Raw genomic sequence first — 24,874 nt, 5'->3', positions numbered from 1 at the left:
AGTATTGTTTCCACACTGGAAGCAAACCTCAGTCTCAGTCGTCCACCTATAATCCACAAGGTTTGCATACAAATCCAGACAGAGGGGGTGTGAGGCAGACAGCTGCTGGCTGTAATGGGCTTTCTAGAGGTGCTGGGTGCTGACCTCTATTTAGATGCCAAGAGAAAGAGATAAAGCCCTGTGATGAGGACTCCCCTCATGTCCGGCCAGGTCACAGCCCTACTGTCAGTCACTAACACACATCTCTCTGTGTGTGTGTGTGTGTGTGTGTGTGTGTGTGTGTGTGTGTGTGTGTGTGTGTGTGTGTGTGTGTGTGTGTGTGTGTGTGTGTGTGTGTGTGTGTGTGTGTGTGTGTGTGTGTGTGTGTGTTTGTGTGTTTGTGTCTGTGTGTGTGTGTGTGTGTGTGTGTGTGTGTGTGTGTGCAGTCTCTGAGCTGCAGATACTCTTTGGCTCTACAGTGACGCCTGTGCATTTAATGACAGTTCACCCTAATGCCCTGGTAATGGTAGTGTAAGACTTTGTCAGGGAGCTGCTGAGTCAGCGATACTTTCTGAGCCACTTGCACATTGTCATGTTCCTGTAACAGAGTGCATTTTATTCTGCGCTGTTCCTGTTATTGTCGCTTTGTCTGTTGGAAAAATAACAGCAACAATTATGACTCAATTTCTCTGAGTCCTCTTTTTTTCTCACAATCCAACGTGATATTGGATCTTAACAAAAAACAATGCTAGTTGCTTTTCCTCTCATACCCTGAAGCTATTTTCTTTCCTTCTTTTTTAAACTAACCTCTCTTGCCCCGTCTTTTAGATCCAACGCTCCAGAAACAAGCAGATGAAGGAGATGTTCCCAGAAGGCTTTGGGATCCACCACGCTGGCATGCTGCGGTCTGACCGCAGCCTGATGGAGAGCATGTTCTCCAAAGGCCACCTTAAGGTGCTGGTCTGTACTGCCACCCTGGCTTGGGGAGTGAACCTGCCAGCCCATGCAGTCATCATCAAGGTTCTACTATTTTACTTTTTTTCCTTCTGTTTTCTGTCTTCTTTCTTTCTTTGTTGCTTGTATTTCTTGTAAGCAAGGCCGGATTACCGGCCAGGCAAAGTAAGCAGCTGTCCTGGGGTCTGAGACCTTCGGGACCCAAAGGGCCCCAATTACTTGGTGGAGATTTCATTAGTTGCAAGTTTGTTTGGTAAAATAAATAGTAAATAGCTATAGGGCGCCCAGTAAATGGACCTTTTCTATAGCACTTATTGAAAGGATAATATGCCTTGTATTTTGGCTGTTTCTTAAGTGGACGAAGCAGGATTGGACCACTTTCCTTATGTTGAGCTCATGTGTTGGTCAAAGAAAACACTTTTCCAGACATTCTGTCCAGGCCTATGATGACACCTGCATACAGTTACATTAGTTAGAAGGTTAGAATGTCTCAGTTTCTAATATTTAGAAAGATATTTGTAAAATCAATGAACATTATTCCTCAAGATTGTCTATAGCAGGGTGTCCAGGGGGAGAAAAAAAAGTCTAAAATCCAAGCCTTAATATGTCTTAAATATGATTTTGATTATGATTATGATCTTAAAAATGTATTGAACTAATAAAGTTAAAGTTGCATTTTTCAGTCAGTGTTTTGGGGAAAAATCTGTAACAATCAAGCTGTAGAACACTACAAAACCAAACTAACATGAAACCAATACTGATTTTCCTTCATATGCTTTGTCAGTAGGAACATTCATAATGGACTTTAAAAGTCTTAAATTGAACCCGTTCAACATACACCAATCAGCCATAAGATTGTGAGCACTGACAGGTGAAGTGAATAACACTGATTATCTGGTTACCATGGCTCCTGCCAGTGGGATATATTAGGCAGCAAGAGAACCACGATGATTAAAACCTGCAGAAACCTTGTATAAATAATTTACAGTATTAAATATTTATTTTACCTCTTGTTGATGTTTGACTACACAGGAAATTCTATATAATTTTTTTTTCATTTTTAAATAAGCTGCTTTAACTAACCTAATGAGATGTTGAGAGATATAAATTGCACGTTTCCAGTCCTCTGAAGCCGCACCTGTCTCTTGTGTTTATAACAGGGTACTCAAATTTACGACGCCAAGCGCGGCACCCTGGTGGATCTGGGAATCCTGGACGTCATGCAGATTTTCGGGCGTGCAGGTCGTCCCCAGTTTGACAAGTACGGTGAGGGCACCATCATCACCACCCACGACAAGCTGAGCCACTACCTGACCCTGCTCACCCAGCAGAACCCCATCGAGAGTCAGTTCCTGGACAGCCTGGCCGACAACCTCAACGCTGAGGTTGGTCTCCTTCAGCCCTGTTTGGACTGATGTGAATGTTTTCTTCATTTTTTCAATTCTGAATTGGTTTCTTTCCTTTCTGAAAAGGCAGGCGGTGATTTAATGTATTTTTAGCTGAAACTAAGTTTTGCTGCATCAGGAAGGAATAAGAAAATCTGTAAAATCTTGACTGAATTACCTGGAGCAAGTTTCAGCTGGTGTCATCATCCTGTATGATGCTGGGGGGAATTTAAGTACATGAGGTCCCTGTGTAATATAGACCTCTGTGGGTGACAACATTCTGCATCAGCTCCAGAATGGTTACTGTTAATTTCCCAAGACAAATCAAGGTTAAAAAAAAGTGTCTCTCTTATGTTTTAGAAAATAATAGATCATTTTTGACTGTAATCTGTTATCAGACCATATAAGACATCATCAACAAGCCCTCTTTCTACAGAGCATGTCATGCAGATCAACTGGCAGGAAAACAAGGGACCCAAGGATGCTTTACACAAATGGAGGGAGACAAACAGAAAATAATAGTGGCAGTGTTAACAGCCAGATTAACAGTATTAGCTAAGACCACAAAATCATCAAAAACTGTATCTTTATGGATTATATTGATGCCAAATTGACAGTCAGACTATGGACATATGATGCACTTTCTATCCACTTACTTGTGTTGCTAGAGTTCTGTGTTCTTACAGACACGCAAGTAATTGTTAAAATGTTATAATTCTTAAAGGGAGTTGGGACAATATATTCCCAGAAGTACAGAACATATATTATATATATAACATATATATTATATTGTTATATCTAAAACTATAGCTTGGTAGTGAGCTTTATTGGTAATGATGACATATGGTAATGGTAAATGGACCTGTACTTGTATAGCGCCTTTCTAGTCTTCCGACCACTCAAAGCGCTTTTACACTACATGTCACATTTGCCCATTTGGGAGCAATTTGGGATTCAGTATCTCAGTTATTTTGTGGGATATATCAGGCAGCAAGTGAACATCTTGTCCTCAAAGTTGATGTGTTAGAAGCAGGAAAAATGGGCAGCGTGCGGATTTGAGCATTGACAAGGGCCACATTGTGATGACTAGACGACTGGGTCAGAGCATCTCCAAACCTGCAGCTCTTGTGGGGTGTTCCCGGTCTGCAAAAGTATCAAAAGTGCTCCAAGGAAGGAAAAGTGGTGGTGATTGGCGGCCAAGGCTCACTGATGCACGTGGGGAGTGAAGGCTGGCCCGTGCGGTCCGATCCAACAGACGAGCTACTGTAGCTCAAACTGCTGAAACAGTTAATGCTGGTTCTGATAGAAAGGGGTCAGAACACACAGTGCAGAGCAGTTTGTTGGTATGGGGCTGCAGAACATTATGACCCCCAGGGTGCCCAGGTGCTCACAATGTTATGGCTGATCGGTGTATATCATAGTTGTTCTGAACACTGTCATGCTCATCTGACAGAGATAATAAAATACAGCAGTAGTCTATAAGAAAATACAGATGATGCAGCTGTGCAGTTGTTGACTCTGAAGCAAGGACGTCTCATTTTGTTAAACGCCTGTTACCTCGACTCTTCTGTGTCTCCCCTCTGTGTCTCCCCTCTGTGTCTCCCCTCTGTGTCTCTCCTCTGTGTCTCTCCTCTGTGTCTCTCATCTGTGTCTCCCCTCTGTGTCTCCCCTCTGTGTCTCTCCTCTGTGTCTCTCCTCTGTGTCTCCCCTCTGTGTCTCCCCTCTGTGTCTCTCCTCTGTGTCTCCCCTCTGTGTCTCCCCTCTGTGTCTCTCCTCTGTGTCTCCCCTCTGTGTCTCTCCCTCTGTGTCTCCCCTCTGAGTCTCTCCTCTGGTCGCATCTCTGGTGGGAGGGACTAAGATGCGAGGAAAGGAGGCGAGGATATACAATTTGTTGAAACTGCAGTTTCCTGAAGTGTCCACTAGATGGTGACAGAGACCAGCATTGTTAGTGACTCTCTCTCTCCTCTCTCCTCTCTCCTGGTTTCAGGTGGCTCTGGGGTCAGTCACCAACGTGGAGGAGGCAGTGAAGTGGCTCAGTTATACTTACCTCTATGTCCGCATGAGGGCCAACCCACTGGCATACGGTATCAATCACAAGGCTTATCAGGTTGGTGAACCCACAGTGTAATCTCTTTTATTCTGATCATAGCAGAGCAGAGGTATCCTTAGGATGTTTTGACTGTGACGGAGGAAGCATGTATGTGAATATAAAACTAAAAACAGTAAATATAAAAAATTGGGAGTATCTAATTTCAATCTAACACAAGTTTAAAGTTGATTGGAGCTGATTGAGCTGTTTAATATTCCACACGTATACATATAGGAAAACTTTATCGTCCAAAATGTATAAATTTGTGTATGGTTTCACCATAACACATGTCATAAAAACAGTTGGTGGATTCAAAATAAAGCTTTTTTTATTTATTTTTTTAGATGGATCCCTCCTTGGAGCTATACAGGAAGGAGCTGGTGGTAGAGTCAGGCAGAAAGCTGGATAAGGCCAGGATGATCCGCTTCGAGGAGCGCACCGGATACTTTGCCTCCACTGACCTGGGCCGGACCGCCAGCCACTTCTACATCAGATACAACACCATAGAGGTAGATTCACTCCTTTACAGTTAAGATTTTCTTGCACTTTTCAGAGGATGATATTTTACCAATGCATCAGCAAGCAGCCAGTCTTATATTATTGGAACCTTGCAAATAAAAGAAAGAAACCTTGTGTGTTTGCTGCAGATATCTGATTGATCATTGATCAGTTACTATGCATTTTCAGCATACATCACTGCATCAAAAATAATGACTTGCCCTGATCGAAACTCCATTAACCGCTTGTATTCCTTTTCCCTCCAAGACGTTCAATGAGAATTTCAACTCTCAGCGAACAGAGGCCGACATCCTCAGCATTGTGTCTAAGGCCGAAGAGTTTGAACAGCTTAAGGTGAGAGCTCATCATGTATACACTATAACAAAGGCTGTCAGAGCTTCTCACCAACATATCTCCATCTATAGTCCAAATGTTGTTTCAAAATAAATGTTGTAATTACAAACCTGTAGTCTCCCACCAAGCACTATAGTTCTACCCACAGTATGACGTTGAAAGTTATCCACTATAAACTCCATTATAATATGAAATATGTATGTTGGCAGGTCCGTGATGAGGAGCTGGAGGAGCTGGATCAGATGTTGTGTAACTACTGCGAGCTGCCGGCTGCGGGCGGGGTGGAGAACAGCTACGGCAAGATCAACATTCTGCTTCAGACATACATCAGCCGGGGAGAGGTGGACAGCTTCTCCCTCATCTCAGACCTGTCGTATGTGGCACAGGTGGGGAGGAACACACACATTCACACACGCTACAAAATAAAGCAATATATCAATAGAGTAAACTCTCAAATGACAGAACTAGCTAGCTTTGGTAATAGACCCAGGGAACAGGGTGTAGGTCTTTGTATTAATTACAGTTTTATTTAGTTTTTTGTCTATACATTTTGGACGATAAAGTTTTCCTATATGTATCCGTAACTGTAGATACTTTGGCTGTTAAACATAACATTGTGTTTAGTGCTACAACTATTGATTATTTCTATTACTGATTAATATGGCAATTATTTGTTCAGTTAATCAAGTACACATTTGTTTTATAAAATAAAAAATAGTTAAAATAGTATAAATATAAGTAGAAAATAAAAAATAGTAAATATTCAATTTACTCAGTGCCTGAATTGGACCAAAAAAGGTGAAATACTTTCTTCATTCTTCCCCTCACTGCTTACTTCATCCGTTTTTTCCCAAATTTCCCACAGTAACTGACTCCATGTGGCTGAATACTTGGAATAGTTCATGCAGATGAACTATTCCTCTTTCCCTCTTTGGGATAATAAGACTGATGTATGTCTGCTGGCAACTATAGTGGAGCAATGAGGATTTAAAGTCAGGTCCAGAGTCCCGCTCTGTTACAACCACACAGTGACACACATTCTCATTGAGGCTCAGTGAGTAGCTGTGCAGCTGTAAAGGAAGCTCTTAACAGTTGACAGAATTATTTCCAAATTCAAAATGCATTTGGTTATGTAAGAAAAGTTGATTAAAGCTGCAGTAGGTAACATTTAGAAAGATATGTTTTGTCATATTTGCTGAAAATGTCACTATATCCTGACAGTAGTACATGAGACAGAGAATCTGTGAAAAAATCAGGTTCCTCTGACTCCTCCTTGTGCTACCAATGCCATTTGCAAGAATCCACTGGGCCTAAACAAAAATAACCAATCAGAGCAGAGAAAGAGATAAGAGTCTCAACTCAACTATCTTTCTCGGCATCCAAACCAAAGCATCTTTATATGTTTATCTGTTCCATATTATAGCTTTGTTGTCACCATTAAGAATTATGACCAAGTGGGACATTTGATGGTGTAAAAATCAACTTGTCAGTGCTCTCTGGTGGACAAACTATGTAACAGAGATACTGTTTTACCCAGGGTTCAACTTAACGTTACAGTTTTTCCAATACCAGTATCGGAAATTTCCTCCGATACTGCCTAAAATGCGATATTGGCCGGTATCTGTGCCGATCCAATAGCACGTAATTTATTAGGGGAGAGACAAAACGAGATCCTGCTACTTCCCAGCAGTGTCCCATTTGCCATTTTTTCCCATCCGAGTGTGACATAGAGATAAACCAGAGCCAGAGCGTGCAACGCTGATAGCAATTATACATGCTTAGAAGTATGTTTTACGTATTTTTTTTCAATGCACATGTATCAGATTGGTACTCTGTATTGGCCGATACACTAAATACAGGTATGGGGAAGGAAAAAAATTATCGAAACATCTCTAGTTAATGTTTTTTCACTTGTGTGGTCAGGCAAATCTACTTTGCCGAGTAATTTTTTTACTTGCCCCTATACAATAGTTTTTTTATTAGTGGTTTTCAAACAACAGCACAGAGAGCACATACAGCACGTAGCTGGAAGTGACATGCTGTCGGTTATGCCACTCCAGCAACGCTTTTCAGAAACTTGACCCTGTTTTCTAACTGGCAGCAAACTTTGCAATGCATTGTTGGAGTATCGCCCACATCCTCAATTGCCACCAGGATAACTGAAATGCTCACCTACATTTCAGCTCATAAACTTTGTCTTTACCTGCCTACATTTCGCCCGACTGGTATGTGTATATGCTGTCTCAACAGAGAGTTGATCGGGTAAGTGACTCACCAGATTTAGGGGCATTTTACTTTCCCAGGGCAAGCAGGCAATCTTTACTGTTTTACCTCAAACAACCTGTTATTTCTGTACCACCACCCGACTCTACCTAATGAGGAGCTGGAGGATGTCTGGATGAGCTGTGGAAGGAAAATGAATGAGAAAGTGAAGTTGGTTGTAGTTATTTTTGTATTGAAATTGGAAATGACAAAGTGGTATGTTTTACTATGAAGAACATAGCTGGTACATTGAATATGAAGTGTACTAAAGGTAATAGTGAAGGCTTTAGTTGATTTTACCGTGTTGAAAACACAGTACTATAAATAGTTTTGCTGTTGAAATCAGAGAAAATGGTGGTAGTCCAAAGCAGCTGGAACTTGATACGAGTGTTTGACAGATGGGCACCAGTAGTGCTTGGTAGTACAGTGCTAGTAGTCACTGGCACTGCAGTGGGAGGCAGTATTGTAATATAGAGCAGCAGAGTGTGAACAAGGATTCACAGGATCCTTTTTCAGTGCGTCCGTCCAGCCAGAGCTCTCAGTCTCACCCAGATATCAAACAGATTTTAATAATCTGGAGTGCATTCAGGCCTCACCAGACAATCCGATCACATTAACACCTGACCGAATCAATCACAGCCTGAGCAGACTTGAGCAGTCTATCAGTGAGAAACACTGCCACCTGACCTCTCCTCCAGATCTGACACGAGCAATCCGTCAGTGCACAGCTGTGGCCAACCTGGACTTCTGATCCCAGCCAGACCTCCTACTGATCACACGTGATTAATCACCAGTATACAGCATGACGCACCATACAGCTGCTGCAAGCGACTTCTGCTGCACTACAAATGTGTTTCATTTCTTTATATTGCAGCTTTAAAGTTAAGTGTTAAAACTGAAAAAGGAAAGTAATCTGTCTACAGATGCAGCAGTAATACGCGTTCTTCCGGGGTCCACATTTCAGGTTTTTCTTCTACCTCCCCTCCTGTTGTTGTCACTTCTCACAGAATGCTGCTCGGATCATCAGGGCTTTGTTCGAGATCGCTCTGAGGAAGCGATGGCCAGCCATGACCTACCGGCTGCTCACCCTCTGTAAGGTGATCGACAAGCGACTGTGGGGCTTTGCCCACCCTCTCCGCCAGTTCCCCAACCTGAGCCATGTTGTCCTGAACCGCCTGGAGGAGAAGAAGCTCACTGTGGACAAACTGAAGGAAATGAGGAAAGATGAGATTGGTAAAAACTACTGAATCTTAGTTTCATAGGTGTATATATATATATGCCGACTGTTTAAAGGATTCTAAACCACACTGAAATACAGACAGAAAGCACCCAAATGTCAGATGTAAATATGCCATAAGTTCTCAAATAGTGGGGGCTGGGGCCTTTGTTTACCACAACTGTAGGATGAATCGGGCCTTTATTTGAGGAAATATTAGGGCAGGGCAGGATGGCATTGCCCTGTTTTGAAATGGCTGAAGAGTGCCTTTAAAATAAAGGTTGTGGATTTCCTCATTTCAAACTGATGCAGCAAATAAATAAAGTCACATTTCCCAGTGTCGGTCATCACACTGGACATCAACAGTGATTTCTCCCACAAATATATTTGTAACCAGAGACGGTTCAAAAACCGTATAGTTACTTTACTTTAGTCTGCCATAAAGCGTTGCAGAATAATGGTTAACTCCTCCAGCAGACTGTGAAAAGCAAACGCTAGCTGGTTAGAAGCTATCAGTCAGGCTAAAGACAATTACATTTTAGAGCTATAGAGCTAGAAGTCACTGGTCAAACAGAAGAGAAAGAGACAATAGAGAAAACTGATTTATTTCCTCAACGGTGAAAGAAAATCACAAGAGAAAACGCAATGACTGTTAGCATTTAACTAGTTAACGCATCACAAGCTCACGCATACCCACAAACCCACCTTTCTTAAGGGGAAGGATCGGCTGGTAACACACAGGTGCAGTTAGGCTGTGGATGTAATAACCAGAGGTCCAGTAACTAAGTACAAGTACCAATACCAACCCCACTGTGACATACTTCACTACAAAGTTCTGCATTCTAAACTAAGATAAAAAGTATTTTAGCAAAATGTACTTAAAGAAGCCATTGTGCAGTAAAATGTTGTTAAAAAGTGAATCTCAGAGCAACAGAGTGGTAAGCAGGACACACAAAATGTATGTTGTGCTGAATTTAGCCGACACAGCTATTGAAAACTGGCTTTTATTTACATTGTTTCCAGGTCACATGCTGCACCACGTCAATGTCGGGTTAACAGTCAAACAGTGTGTCCACCAGATCCCTTCCATCACAATGGAGGCCAGCATCCAGCCAATCACACGCACCGTCCTCCGCGTTCGTCTCATCGTCACGCCCGACTTTCGCTGGAATGACCAGGTAAATGTGGACGACACAAACATGTGACATGTGACCGTACTTCTGCTGTCTGCTTCTCTTGATGTATTTACCTTATCTAACTCCCCCTGTGTGATGGATACCAGTCTGATATACATGTTAGATGTATACATACCTCCAATAATAGATTTTTTTTTAATGTCATTAATTTTTTTAATCAAAGGTCCTTTCTCCTCCACTGTATCGAGTGGTTGCAGATATCTCACGGACTGATATCTCAAAACCTGATGACCAGATTAAACCAAAGCCATCTGGGTACCTCGATACCACTAGTCTTTTGTGATTTGGGATAAGTAACCATTCCATCAGTAGTACTCATACCTTTTGTGTGAGAACAAAGCAAAAGGTTTAGAACTAAGGTACCCATCACACAGGGGGGTTAGATGAGGTGAAGAGGTTTTGAATATAGTCAAGTAGGTGCGGCCACAGTGGAGATCATTGGTTTTCCATGGCCTGATGGCATCCGAGGCGCTAAATAAAAACTCTACGAGCGCAGTGTAGTGACCCTGCATAAATAGGCCACAGTAATAGAATAAGCCTCAGTAACTAATTGTCTAATCCAAATAAAATACAGACAATAAATGTATAAATCCAAAGGTTCACAAGAACATAAAATATAGTTTAGAAAACAGCAACGTAATCTCTGCGATGTCATAGGTTTCTGAAGAGCTGTTATGAAGCTCAGTGTGGTTGGCCCCGGCCATCACTATCTTGGCAGCGTGTGACTCCGCCGGATACCAGTTAATCCAAAAATCAGCAAAGACATGGAGCTGACATGGCACTAATGGATCATCTACCCACCTGTCACTCACAGTGGCCACACTTTTAATTATGCATAACTTTAAGCCTTGATATAATTAATGAGTGAGTTATATAAAATTCACCCCCCTGTACAGTTTTTTTGTTGTTTTTTTTTTCAGGAAATTAGCTATAGAGACCAAAAGTGTTCTTTGTACCAGGCTGTAAACATGTTTATTTCTGCTGTAAAGTTGGGCATTTTAATATGGGGCCTTTTTTCTGAAGCCAGCCTCAAGTGGCCCTTAGAGGAACTGCAGTTTTTGGCATTTCTGTGTTGGCTTAATTTTTCAGCCACAGTGATTGAAACTTGGTCAAAATGATCAAAAACCCACTGAAAACTTAACAAACTACTCCTGCAGTATAACCCACTGCTTTAAACACAACATAGCCAGACACCACTTCAACTCACTACAGCCCCGACATACAAACCACAATTACTTACTGACTCACCCAGTGTGTAGTCATGGTCACATTTTCACAATGGAGGGAGGAAGAGCTGCTCCTCCTACCTTGTTATTCTTACAGCCATGGAATCTCCATCTGTCCTTGAGAGCCAGAATGCCTCCAGGCCTCGCCAGCATGTCCCACCTCAGTGGGCAGACAGGCCAGAGGGGATCATGGAAAGCTTAGTCCGGAGTTGTCATGGAATCTGAGCGGAATAGGAAGCTCATTGTAGCAGGGCTGAATATGAAGATGAATGTTTATGTCCGATTAGCGATGCATGCTCCAATCATGGGAGAGTGGTAATGGAAGACCGGCTGGCTTAGCCCTGATCCGGCTGCAGAGCCAGGACACATGTACCGACACATGAGCCGCCTCCACGATGGCACCCAGGAAGCAGACCACACTGACACATCATGATATGTACTGCCATAATATTCCACCATTAAACTGGCAGTGGCAAAATGAACTGATGGTGCAGTGGTTTTTGAAGGCTGATGTTTTGTTTATTGTATTGGAAATGCTCAGTTCTACTATTCTGTAGGAGTATTTGACATTTAAAGTCCCCAAATTCCAAATATTCCCCTCAGATTGTATTCTTAACAAGGTGGAAAGCAGCATGTAGACTGTAATTCTAAACTGCACACATACACCCTGACTCACAGAAAGCCAAAAACAGTAACCTGACTGCACCAGAACCATGTAGGAAGGCGTTGTTGGAAACCTTTTGGAAAAGTTCCTCTTAGGAGGCTGATTGATCTGAACCACTGTGGTTGGACACAATTGCAAGGTTGCCTTAACAAGACATGGTCTCAAGATTATGAAATAAATTCAAGATGCACAACACTTTGTTGTCTGTTTTTATTGTCTTCGCAATATTGCATAAAAAGTGACAATGAATCATATTTCAGTAATATTAGAGGGCCTTTGGGGCCACTGAGGGTCTGTGGCCTTAGGGCAGTTGCCCCCTTTCCACTGGTTGGTAATCCAGCCTTGAGCCAGACCATCATGAACCAGCATTTGTGCACTCATTTATTGTATACATTTATCATGATGTGGTTTTCATTTATCTGTGGCATTTTATTTTGGAGCCCTTCAGATAAAGGATAAAGCTCCATACTGTGAGGACAAATTAATATGAATGCCTAACAATGATTTTGACAATGATATACATATATATAGTAACTCATTATAAAAGTGTTGATTCAACTCTGTGGTTATTTTAGTGCGTGTTGTTGTACTGGATTACAATGTATTGTTAGGTAACCTTTAATCTGAAGGGCTCCAAAATAAAACTCCACAAAAAAATGTAAACCACATCATAGATCATAGATGTCAGCTGATAAATGTATATACTGTATACACATACATACATACACACACACATACTTACATACATAATATATATATATATATATATATACATATATATATATATATATATTCATATATCTGAAGTATTTTGTCGTTTTTGTTTTGTTTGTTTGTGAATGTCTGATTGAAATCTTCTTTCCCCCAATGATTCAGGTCCACGGGTCAGTGGGTGAGCCGTGGTGGTTGTGGGTGGAGGATCCCATCAATGATCACATCTATCACTCCGAGTACTTGCTCCTGCAGAAGAAACAGGTTCTTTTTGTTTGTTTTTTTATCTCAGACTTCCGTTGACATGAGGACAGTGTTCCTCTAAGAGTACATGATAATAACTGATGTTTGTTCTTGGTTCCTGTGCCTTTATGAGTGTGTGTGTGTTCCTCCCTCCAGGTGGTAACAGGAGAGCCTCAGCACATAGTGTTCACCATCCCTATCTTTGAGCCGTTGCCCTCCCAGTACTACATCAAGGCGGTGTCTGACCGCTGGCTCGGGGCCGAGGCCGTCTGCATCATTAACTTCCAGAACCTCATCTTACCCGAGAGACACCCCCCACACACTGGTACACACACTCAAACACACATTTATGATGTGACAACAGGGACTTGAATTTAAAATACTGATACTAAGTCTGTTAGTCTGTTATCATACCACCAGCACTGTTTGAATGTTTCCAGCTGTTAGATACCAGTTGTTGCAGTCCATTGTTAAGACCCAGACTGAGTAGTGCCTACTCTCGTCCAGTGGTGGAAGAACTAGTCAGACCCTTTAGTTAAGGAAAAGTAGCAGTATATCACACTGTAAAAATGCTCCATTACAGGTAAAGAGCCCTGCTTTTAAAATCATCCTACTTAAAAGTATAGAAATATATCTCAAAAGTGACTGTACTTGCAGTAAGATGTCTCCTGTGACTAATTTATTTATTTATCATTATATATGATATTATTAAGTTGTTAATACTGATGCATCAATGTGGAAACAGCATTTTAGTGTTGAAGCTGTTTGAGGTGGAGCTAGATTTAACTACTTTTATATAGTTAGCTAGTTTTGGCCAGTGGTTACCAAACCTAGGGGTCAGCCCCTCCAGAGGGTCACCAGATAAATCTGAGTGGTTGTGAGATGATTAATGGGAGATGAGAGAAGGAAAACAAAGTTCTGATATACAAATCTGTTTTCTTTTTGTGTAATATATTGAAAATATATTTTTTAGAGGAAGGTTCGAGGGAAATGCCAACAAGTTATAGTCATCTTTAAGGGTTTGTATGTAAAATTTTAATCAGGAAACTAACTAAACCTACCTACCTAAAATTACAACATTTCCCTCTGAAGTATAAAGTAACAAAAAATGTTTTATCTAATCTGAGTACTTTTGGATTTAAGTATTGCACTAAAAAAAAGGAGGCAGCTGCAAAAATCCCCAAATATTCTTTCTTTTGTTTAAACATCTCAAAACATTTTCAAAGCAAATAAAATTAATTTTGTATATTCAGCATTTACAGTTGGTCAAATCAATAAATCAATCAAACCATTGTTGTTAGCCGTCCACTGGCAATCCTATTATGTTTTGGGTTGACCAATGAGAGGCTGTGTTCCTGACTCCTGATTGGTATTAAGATTTAGCATTTCCTTATTTTAAAGACATTATCCAAAAAAAAGTAATCCTTGACAATGTAACTATAATTTAATAGTGTATGTAAATGCAATCTGGGTTGCTATAGTAATGTGCTGTTGCTGAACTGTCAATACAAACGGATGTGTGTTTGTTGCATGAGACATTTTTATTGTAGTATTAATTAGCCATAAATTGTTGGATTAAACTTGGGCAGTCACACGTTCCCATATACTGATGGCTGAAGCATTTTTGACATAGTGAAAGAAACCTAAACTTTTACTAAAATCTAATACTGGCATAATAAGAGAGAGGATACTTTCTCCAAATACTCCAACCATAACTTAAGTCAGCTTAAAACAGCAGCTCAGTCACCACCACAAAAGGGCATAGCTGTTTGGAAGCTTGCTCGGAGACCTCAAAATCCCATCTAGACTGGAGAACAAAAGCATGAAATCCTCCCATCCTCCACTCATTCACTCCTCCAGTCTATGAGAAAGGAACCAGCATATTATTTCTGACCACATTCCCCCTCAGTAAGAGCACACACAATTACAGCAGCTATCAGGGATAAACCCACAGCACAGAGGAGATCATATCACAGGCTGATGGAAGGGCCCTGTTTGACCAACATCTCCAGCCTTTCATTAACAAAACAGTCTCTTATATAAAAGTCTCAGACTGTCATGTTCTGTTATACATATGTAACAAAAATAAATCTGATGTTAAATGGAGACCATAAAGAACATGAGATCACAAGCCGTTGGTAGTCCTTCAAAAAAAAAAGATTTACACGATCAGCCATTACATTCTGACTACCTGGGCGGCCATGACCCTGTCTCCGGTTCACCACTTTTCCTTCCTTGGACCACTTTTGATAGGTACTGACCACTGCAGACCGGGAACACCCCACAAGAGCTGCAGTTCTGAAGATGCTCTGACCCAGTCGTCTAGCCATCACAATGTGGCCCTTGTCAAAGTCGCTCAAATCCCCGTGCTTATAATGTTACGGCTGATCGGTGTATGGCTGGTTATTGATAACAAGAGTCATCCAGCCACTGTCACTGTACAGTTAATAGAGGTTCCAATTTCCCATTTAATTTCTGTGGATGTTAAAAGAGAAAAACTAATCAATGTTTTCATATGGCCAACAGTAATGTGAATAGGTTACACTGTAAAAACAGCCCTTCGAGACACAAGGCATATATTGTTAAATATATTCAAATTTTCTTGTATTGAGTAAATAAAATCTGCCAATTGGGGAAAGACAGTTTTGCTTGGCTAGTATTCTTAAAACTAGTATAAAAATATACCCACTGAAAGACTGTAATGGGCCTTAAAATTAGAAAAAAAACTGATGTAAGCAAGTTGTGCTTATTACAATCAATGGAAAGAGTTATTTTAGATCAGTATTTTGGTCACTTTATTTAAAAATGTGTACCTTTAATCTAAGATTAATAATTAGAGTAAGTGACTTGGCACCAGAAGCATTCTTCTTTTTTTACATTTTTTTATTAAAACAATGGAAAACTAAACAGCTGCTTCACACTGGGACAAGACGAGAGAAAATAATCTTGTTCCTCTGCTAGGGTACTGCAACTTTAGCTGTAATATCAAGTATAATATATTTCCTTAAAACCAGAATACTTTTTCTAATACATACATGTTTGACAAGATTATTTTTCTTTGTAGACAAAAAGGAGACTAATTTCCCAGAAACAAGGCCTTTTTACCTTCTTGGGATTCATTTTTTTGCAGTATAGCTCCTAGTGACGGACCCACAGAAAATGATGCCTTGTTCATGTCATACTGGAGTTACAGTTTCTGCCTTATAGACAGGAGTCATGTCAACATGAATACCTCATGTCAGTCAAAGTCTGATATTAAATAGACCCAAATTAAATCCAAATTTGATTCTTAGTATATTTTTAATGCGCGGTTTTTAACCCTTACACGATCAACTGCAGACATACGACTATTGTCGACTATTGACTATTTTCTGTTGCTGCTGCATGTATAAATGGCAACATGTTCATCACAACTGCATTGTTTTTACAGTTTGTGCTGCTCCACTAAAAAGTGGCCCTGCAACAAAAATGATTATTTGAAGCAGTGTTTCTCAAACTTTTTATACAGCGTCCCACCTCAGAAAATATTAGGCTCTCCAAGTACCACCATTATCTCAGACGTTGAAATAAGATTATTTAGTGTTGGCTAACAGCGCTAACTTGGTGGAAAATGGGTCCTCCTGGTCCACACTTGTCATACCAATAGTTCCCATTTAGAGCCACAAACCATTATTTTTACCTCAGCGCACTATCTTGCTAAATAAGAAATAATGCCGGATGTAATAATTTTGTGTGTGAATGTGACTACGTACCACCAGTGGTACACATGCCATTGTTGGAGAACCACTGATTTAAAGGAAAGCATTATTCTGAGCAATAATTGTTCCGGTATCAAACAGTACATAGAGCACATCTGAATACAAACAGAGTGACATGTCCTTGTGTACTTTCATCCTGTAGCAACTTGTATGCAGCAATCAAAAACCACCTTTGAAAAGTTACATAGATTTCTTTCTTTACACGTAGATAGAAGTGTGTTCTTTGGGTTCAACTTGAAGAAGATCAAGGGCCGTTAAATAGTTTTAATGGTTCTGAGCTTTTATTTTCATTTCCTTTGCTTAGATCTGCACTGGCTGACACTTAAACAACTGGGCGTCATTCTTGTGCATATATATTCATCATTATAGTTTAATTGCAGTACACACAATTAATAATCATCAGTCACTAATTAATCTCGGCTGCATTGTAGTCAATATGTTTCCTATACATGTTTAACAACACTATGTCTCAGTGCTTGTTACTTAAACAATTATCTTTAATTAATGATATTTTGCATTTGTGGATCTAGATTAGCAATAACAGTAGGATTTTTCTAATAAAGAAAGATAGTTTACATCTGATTCCTGACCTTTAATACTGCTGAAATAGATTTTAAAAAATGTATTAATTAATTCATTTCCATAATTAATTTTTTCTTTTTTTTCCAGTGTACAGGAAGTGTCACCTTCAGTTAATGTTCTTGGCATACATACTTACATACTGTATACTTTATGTTGTATGTACCCCTCTTGTTGCGGCCATAAAGGTAATCTGATGAATCCAGTTTCATCTTCCTCCATTTATTCTTTCCCTCTCAGAGCTGCTGGACCTGCAGCCGTTGCCGGTGACAGCTCTGGGTAACCGGGAGTATGAGTGCCTGTACAAGTTCACTCACTTCAACCCCATCCAGACTCAGATCTTCCACACGTTGTATCACACCGACACCAACGTCCTGCTGGGGGCCCCAACAGGCTCTGGTAAAACCATTGCGGCGGAGATGGCCATGTTCCGGGTCTTCAACAAGTATCCAACCTCTAAGGTTTGTCCAGCTGCCTCCGTGTTACTGTTGAATTCAAAGGGATGTTTGTTTTTACGGACTGTACTGACTTGTTGCAGTCTTTTCTATTGGTTAACATTGGTACTGCGTGCTGTTTACATACAACACTGAGGACCAGTTTGCAAAGGTATCAGCTGATCATTGTTTCAGAAGCCTCATCAAAAGAGAGAAAAATGGATCAGGAGAACAGTCAAATGTAGTCAAATATCAGTGGCTTTTTGGCTATGGGAGACCTTAACTTTGGATTTACACTGGTACATGTTTGGTACTCTGATGGTTGAATTTCTTAACGTCACATAAAATCTACTGTGTAATTGCTGTTTGGAAGTAATTTATTTCATATGGCTAGCTCAGCAATTTTACACTGCAGTAAGGATAATCTGTTATGGGAAACTAAGTGGTTTAAGCTTTCTGCCTATGAAAACAACAACAATCTGCAAAAATAAAGTGTGTTCAGTTCATTCCTATTGGGCTTTAATAATGTCCAAATATGTAACAGTCAGGAGAGACAGAAAAACCAAACAAAATGAAATGTTCAGATTTCAAATTTACAGCCAACCCAGGGGAAACCTGGCTGCATTTCTTTTCATTAAATGTTTTTTATTTGTTGCTGTGTGTTCAGGTGGTGTACATCGCCCCCCTGAAAGCCCTGGTCAGAGAGAGAATAGAAGACTGGAAGATCAGGATTGAGGAGAAACTGGGGAAGAAGTAAGTTGAAACAGAGACACCAAGCAGATCCCACAGTGGCAAAATGATATTGATATTGTAAAATATTATTACAATTTTGAACACAACTTAAAAAAATGCTATGTAAGTTTAGAAACAAAACTGTGTGTTTCCTCGTTCTTATCTGTGTGTAGAGTGGTGGAACTGACAGGCGACGTGACTCCAGACATGAGAGCTATAGCGCAGGCTGACCTCATTGTCACCACGCCAGAGAAGTGGGATGGAGTGAGCAGAAGCTGGCAGAACCGAAGTTACGTGCAGAAAGTCGCCATTCTCATCATTGATGAGATCCACCTGCTGGGTAAGTCCCCAGAAAACCTGCACGGGTCTGTATGAACGGGTGACATTCTGTAGGTCGTACACTTGTGGTCAACAGTATTGTCACCCTTAGATCTACTATATCTCTGGAACTAAAAGTGTAAAAACAGCTTTGGTCTATAGAAACTCATGTTTGACACACAACATAAAAGGATAAAACAATAAAAAATGTACAAAGAAAATATGAAAACAGAATGCAATGTCACAAGGCAAACTCCCCTGTGATAAATTAGAATTTAGACTTAGTGCTCACATGAGATGCATTAACCAATGAATGATGGCTCTTAATCTTAAAAAAGACACTTTATTCCCTGTTCCTCGAAAAAAGTGTTGTCTGAGAGCATCAGAAGTATTATTATTACAATAATTCTAAAGGGTACAAAGCTGTTTCCGAAGACCTGTCTATCTAGTTATTTAGAAGTTTGCTACCTAGATGAGTGAAGTCATTGAAGGTTGGTGCTGTATAAAAAAAAAAAAACAATAAAACATCCAGAAAGATGAAGGCGGACCTGGACCATACACTGCGCACTAAACCAAGAAGGGCTTTATGGGCAAAGCATGTTGCCTCACTGGAAAGGTTCTGCTACACTAAATGGAAAAAAGATCATCATTTGTAACACCTGTGTTTACCCTACTATTTCATGTCAAAATGGCTGATGTTAAAACGGTGTATTTACAATCGCCATTGGGAAAAGGAATCCTGCAAACATTCAAGTGCTTGAACAAATTGCAATGGAATACTGGGAGAAACTACCAGCGGACCAGTTAAAGAAGCTTACTTTATGGCTATAAGAAAGGTTGGGAGGCTGTATTTGTCGCCGAAGGCGGAGCAACCGATTGTTAGGGAAGGGTGCCTTTAATCCATGATTAATCACGTAATACATAATTTAATTTATATTTCTTCTTGGAAACCACTTGATGTAAATTGAGAAGGCTGGACCACAGGAAAGTGTGGGGCCAGACCATTAAATGCCAAAGTCTGCGACTGAATTACTGGCCATTGGCCGTTGCTCTTTCAAAATGAATCGGAGCTAACAAGCCTGGCTGTTCATACTGTATAACCTCACCTCTGTTATTTACAAACATACAAATGGACAAGACACTGCAAGACGAGGCCTGTTCTCAGTAGAGTCCATCAGATAAAAGTGCATTCTCAGTTGGAATAAGCTGATTAAATTTTCATTTTTTTAAAGTGAGAGTAACAGTGGTTGTAACTAGCGTAGCAGCCCTGGATAGGCTTGGTCTGCAGATAAAGTAAGAACCTAATTAACAGTTGATCTACAGTAGAGGTTTCTTACTTTACCATCACAATTTGAGCATTTCTACAACATTCATTTCCTTACACAAAATATATCCAAAATACGTAAAATACAAAATGTTGTGCATGTTACTGTCTATCAGAGGCTAACATTAACGTATCTGAAAACCCATACTAGTGTGAAGGCACTTAAAAAAAACTGTTTGTTACATCAACATTCTGAGTGGACTGTGCCATTGTGTCTGTTTCCAGGTGAGGACAGGGGGCCGGTGTTGGAGGTCCTTGTGTCCAGGACCAACTTCATCTCCTCTCACACTTCTAAGAGCGTCAGAGTAGTCGGCCTGTCCACGGCTCTGGCCAACGCTCGAGACCTCGCTGACTGGCTGGGAATCGGACAGGTCAGACATCCGCCATGGCACCAAAACACGCAGCAGTACTCGTCTTTTAATAGAAATATCAGAACATGGCTTGAAAACGCTTTGTCAGTGTATTCCTGTTACCTTCTGACCCCTTGTTCCATGGTCAGATGGAGGGATCTTCTTCATAAGCTTACTTATTTTAGGAATTGGCTTTGTGTACGGAGAACTGCTGCAGTGAAGCCAGCCAGAAACCACACTCTTTGTCTAGCTGCATGTTTTTATATGGTTCATTTGTTGCCTGCCTCTTCATATCTGATTGAATGTATATAATAATAGCAATTTAAGATAAATAGATACTTTTGGCCTGTTGTAGTTTATCTCTATAATGGTCTGCAGTCTGTGCCTGGATGCCATGCTTAAGTTGTAATCATCGGGAATGACTGCAGGGATGCGGATGGATGAGCTGGCCTGTCAGCTTGACGCAGAGAGGAGCATTGGAACGAGACAAAGAAGCCTTATTGAGATGATTTGACCGATACGTTTTTATATTGAATGTCAGTACAGATAGTTTACACCGACTCCATAAAGGCCAGTGGGGTAAGCCTTTTAATGGTGTGCCAAGTCAGAGTGGGCTTACTGCCCCTTTATGGCCGATGGGGCTGTGTTTAGTGAGAAGAACAATAAGTTTGTGTCTCATGTTGGTTCAGTTCTCTTGTCGTACTCTGACAGTTATAAATATTTAGGATAAGAATTTTTTCAGACTCTGCTGGTCCGGCTCAGATGGCTGTTCTAAGTAAATGGACTTACTTTTCTTGTCTAACTACCACTCAGAGCGCTTTACAACACTTCACCCATTCACACATCCATTCGACTGGACTGCGGTTATTACACAACCTGCTCTACCACCTCAGCCACAGTCCCTCCAAGGTTATGCAACATAAAGATTTAGTTGTAATCAAACAAAAAAAAGTTATGGGCTTTTTTTGGGTTAGAATAAAATGGCCCCAAAACTGTCTGTACGTGGTGATACAGGATGGAATGTGTTTGTTAAAAGGGTAACATTCTGCAGGTTCATAAACTACTAAATATCCATGGGGAAGGGAATTTGCAGAGGTCCTTTATAAATTTGCTTTATAGTATATAATACTATATTATTAGGAAAACGTACAATCCCAAGCAATATATCACCATTAAAATTCCATTGTGTAACATTTAGGAAGATCTATTGTCAGAAATGGAATATAATATTCATAGGTATGTTTTTATTAGTGTTTAATCACCTAAATATGGGAATTGTTATGTTTTTGTTACCTTACAATGAGCTGTTTTTATCCACAGTCGCTATGGATTGCGTTCTGTAAGGTCCGCCACGTTGAACTGACATGTTTCTACAGTAGCCTAGACCGGACAAACCAAACACTGGCTCTAAATAGGTGTTTGTGTTTTTCGCGTGTTTCACAACCACCATAGTGTCGCACTTGGAATGGAAGGATGACGGACTTATGAATAAACTGCCATAGCAGCCAGTGTTTAGTCCTAGATAGGGCCTTTCCCAATTTTCGTGACATTCTGCCTTAAACTGTGGAAAGTAGAGATCAGTCCCAGAGGAGCACCGTCACCTCTGTGTGGTTTGGATGAAATTGAAAACAATCCATTTGGGATTTTACTGTCCTTTTTATCATGATCTCTCAGGTACATCTTTCTTGAAAATGTCTGTCGGACATCCCAGACTGTTTGACAGGTTAACATATGTGAATATCTTCTTTTGTCCTCTGACAGTAAACTGAATATCTTTGGGTTGTGGAAAAAACAAGACATTTGAGGACTTGTGCTTTGGGAAACAGTGATCAACATTTTTCACCGTTGTCTAACATTTTATGAACCAAACAGCTGGTGGATGAATAAGGACAAAGTGACAGTTTAATTAATAATGAAAATCATTGTTGGTTGCAACCCTACCATCAACACACAGTGTGAGAGTGTTGTATGTTTAATTTCTAACACTTAGATATGTGTTTATTCATCCTCACAGAAGGCTGCTACCATTGCAATATATTAGTTACCAAATTACAATGTTTCTTGTTTTCCATTGCTACTGGTCAATATACCATGAAATTCTGGTAATGCCTGTATATTTATTATTTTTTGTGCATCATCACAGACACAGTTCAGAATATTGTAGCTTGACTTTTGCTCTGCTGCCAGAGCCGTAGAGAGACAGTGTTAGCAAACCAGATTGGCTGTCTGCCACCCATAAATCTGAGTGGCTGGCTGCTGGTGTGACTGAGCCTCTAGATTTGTAGCTGCCCAATCCATTATCCAGGCTTTTAAGATGTCTGTAGACATGCAGCAGCCCTCAACACAATACATACCAAATAATGCGGCACGCTCTTTACGACATCCGACGACGCACTTTAAGTTCAATTCTACTCACACGCTGCACCGTATCACCTTATCACACAATAAACACAGAAGACACATCAAAGGTTAAACATAACACAGCAGAGTCCAGCAGTGACCTGCTGCTCTGTGCCTCAGTGACAGCGACAGACAGTTTACATTACAGCCAGATGGGGCTTCGTGTTGCCAGCTGCTCACATTAAATCTCTTCTCTTTTTCCTTTCTCTTCCTCTCCCCTCCCCCTCCCCTTCCCTCTGTGTAACAGGTGGGTTTGTTTAACTTCCGTCCGTCTGTTCGCCCTGTGCCGCTGGAAGTTCACATCCATGGTTTCCCGGGACAACACTACTGCCCCCGCATGGCCAGCATGAACAAGCCTACCTTCCAAGGTATAGCTCCACATCCGCTTGTACAAATAGTTTACACATGCTTTATGCACATTTATATGTACATTTTCAGGGTTCCAAAGAGTCCTGGAGAACCTGGAGATTTAGAGACTAGTTTTCCAGTCATGGAAACACATGGAAATTGATATGAATGAATTGAAATAATGTTGTCCTTGAAAATTTCTGTTTGATTTTAACCCCTCACTAAGCTGCATGGTTTGACACTTTAAAGCTGGTTGAACAGAGCTGGTTTACAAAATACGCTCTTTCCATTTCGGTTCCTATCTCAGTCAGTAGCAGTTCACACTAGATGCGGAGCAAAACAGCCTTTCATCTATCGTTTTGCCATGAAGTTGTTTCTTCTCTGAATTCTCAGAGGCTGGGTGAAAGTGGGCCTTTGGAAAATATCCTGGAAAAGGATTTCTTGAAAGGTGTGGGAACCCTAAATTTGATTTGTTAGGTGTTTTTCATGCAGCTGACTGTAGGTAAAGTTACTTTTGAATAGAGCACCACCAGTATATCAGTTGGTTGACAATGTATGAGGTAAATTATTTAACAAAATACAGAATATTTAAGGTAAATATACAGTATACAATATAAATATACAATATACAATATAAATAAAAACCTTAGAAGGCAATCTGTAATCAGTTGGTTGCATTCTGCAACTTCACCACTAGATGCCACTAAATTATTCACACTGGTCCTTTAAACTCAGTTGACATAATATGCATATTTTTGCTCTATTGGTTTTATTCACATAATTAAATAACATTTTTAGTTCAATACAGAGCAATTTCAAACCTTTTTTTGATACATTTTGTAAAAACTCACTTCAAGGTGAGTTGCAATCATGGGAAAGACAAAGGAGCTTCCACAAAAGCTGAGAGAGGAGATTATTTCATCACACCTGAAGGGCCTTGGCTATAAGAAGATTTCCAAAAAATGGAATATTCCAAGAGACACCATTGTCTGTGTTTAAAACTTATGGACCAGCTGCAAACACGCCTGGCCGTGGAAGAAAGCCCAGCATTTCATCATGTGCCCTTAGCAACTTCACGTCAGAACAACTTAGAGAAACCCCTGTGTGACTACAAGACACCTACAGGATGACCTAATGAAGGCTGGTACAAGTGCTTCAGTGGCAACTATAAGACGTGCACTGAATAAACAAGGACTTCATGGACACACTCCACTCTTGACCACAAGGAACATCAAAAGTAGACAGTTCTATGGACTGATAAAACCAAACTGGAACTGTTTGAACATATGGACCAGTGGTCTGGCGTGTGAAAGGCCAGGCTTATGACCAGAAGAATACCATCCCCACCCTCAAGCATGGAGGAGGATCATTGATGATGTGGGGCTGTTTTTCTGTGGCAGGAACTGGCAATCCTGATCGTGTACATGGCATCATGGATTCCCAGAAATACCAGGCCATTTTAAAGAGGAACGTGATGCATTCTGTTGACAAATAAACCTTTGTGATCATTGGCCTTTCCAGCAAGACAATGATCCCAAGCACACCTCCAAGTCAACCAAAGCTTGGTTGAGAAAAAGATCCTGGAACGTCCTGGAGTAGCCTTCTCAGTCACCAGATTAAAATCCGATTGAAAATCTTTGGTGGGAATTAAAGAAGGCAGTTACAGCACGGAAGCCATCAAACATTATTGAGCTAGAGGCTTTTGCACGTGAAGAATGGCCAAAGATTCCGGTTGAGGGTTGAAAGAAGCTTGTCAGCACTTACTGAAAACGTTTGTTAGAAGTTATCAGAGCTAAAGGATGCTCTACAAATCAAAATCACAATCAGATTTATTGCCAGGTAGGTTTTTACACA

At 40.5% G+C, this 24,874-nt stretch overlaps 1 protein-coding gene across 4 annotated transcripts in view; it reads left to right on the top strand.

The window, feature by feature from the left end:
* Positions 1–24,874, top strand: part of ascc3 (activating signal cointegrator 1 complex subunit 3) — a 167,363-nt gene that overhangs the window by 107,418 nt on the left and 35,071 nt on the right. For all 4 annotated transcript variants that reach the window (XM_051407231.1, XM_051407232.1, XM_051407230.1 and 1 more), the window contains exons 15-29: positions 808–999; positions 2,094–2,318; positions 4,306–4,425; positions 4,752–4,916; positions 5,173–5,259; positions 5,469–5,645; positions 8,529–8,754; positions 9,761–9,915; positions 12,700–12,798; positions 12,934–13,102; positions 17,355–17,575; positions 18,216–18,301; positions 18,454–18,620; positions 20,148–20,293; positions 22,920–23,040. In XM_051407231.1, the coding sequence (XP_051263191.1) occupies positions 808–999; positions 2,094–2,318; positions 4,306–4,425; positions 4,752–4,916; positions 5,173–5,259; positions 5,469–5,645; positions 8,529–8,754; positions 9,761–9,915; positions 12,700–12,798; positions 12,934–13,102; positions 17,355–17,575; positions 18,216–18,301; positions 18,454–18,620; positions 20,148–20,293; positions 22,920–23,040 (2,356 nt within the window). The remainder of the gene's footprint in view (positions 1–807; positions 1,000–2,093; positions 2,319–4,305; positions 4,426–4,751; positions 4,917–5,172; positions 5,260–5,468; positions 5,646–8,528; positions 8,755–9,760; positions 9,916–12,699; positions 12,799–12,933; positions 13,103–17,354; positions 17,576–18,215; positions 18,302–18,453; positions 18,621–20,147; positions 20,294–22,919; positions 23,041–24,874) is intronic.

The sequence above is a fragment of the Dicentrarchus labrax genome, unplaced genomic scaffold (assembly GCF_905237075.1).
Source record: "Dicentrarchus labrax unplaced genomic scaffold, dlabrax2021, whole genome shotgun sequence".
In the NCBI taxonomy this organism is placed as follows: domain Eukaryota; kingdom Metazoa; phylum Chordata; class Actinopteri; family Moronidae; genus Dicentrarchus; species Dicentrarchus labrax.
The sequence above is the reverse complement of the archived record's forward strand: the minus strand, read 5'-3'. Positions and strand labels throughout refer to the sequence as shown.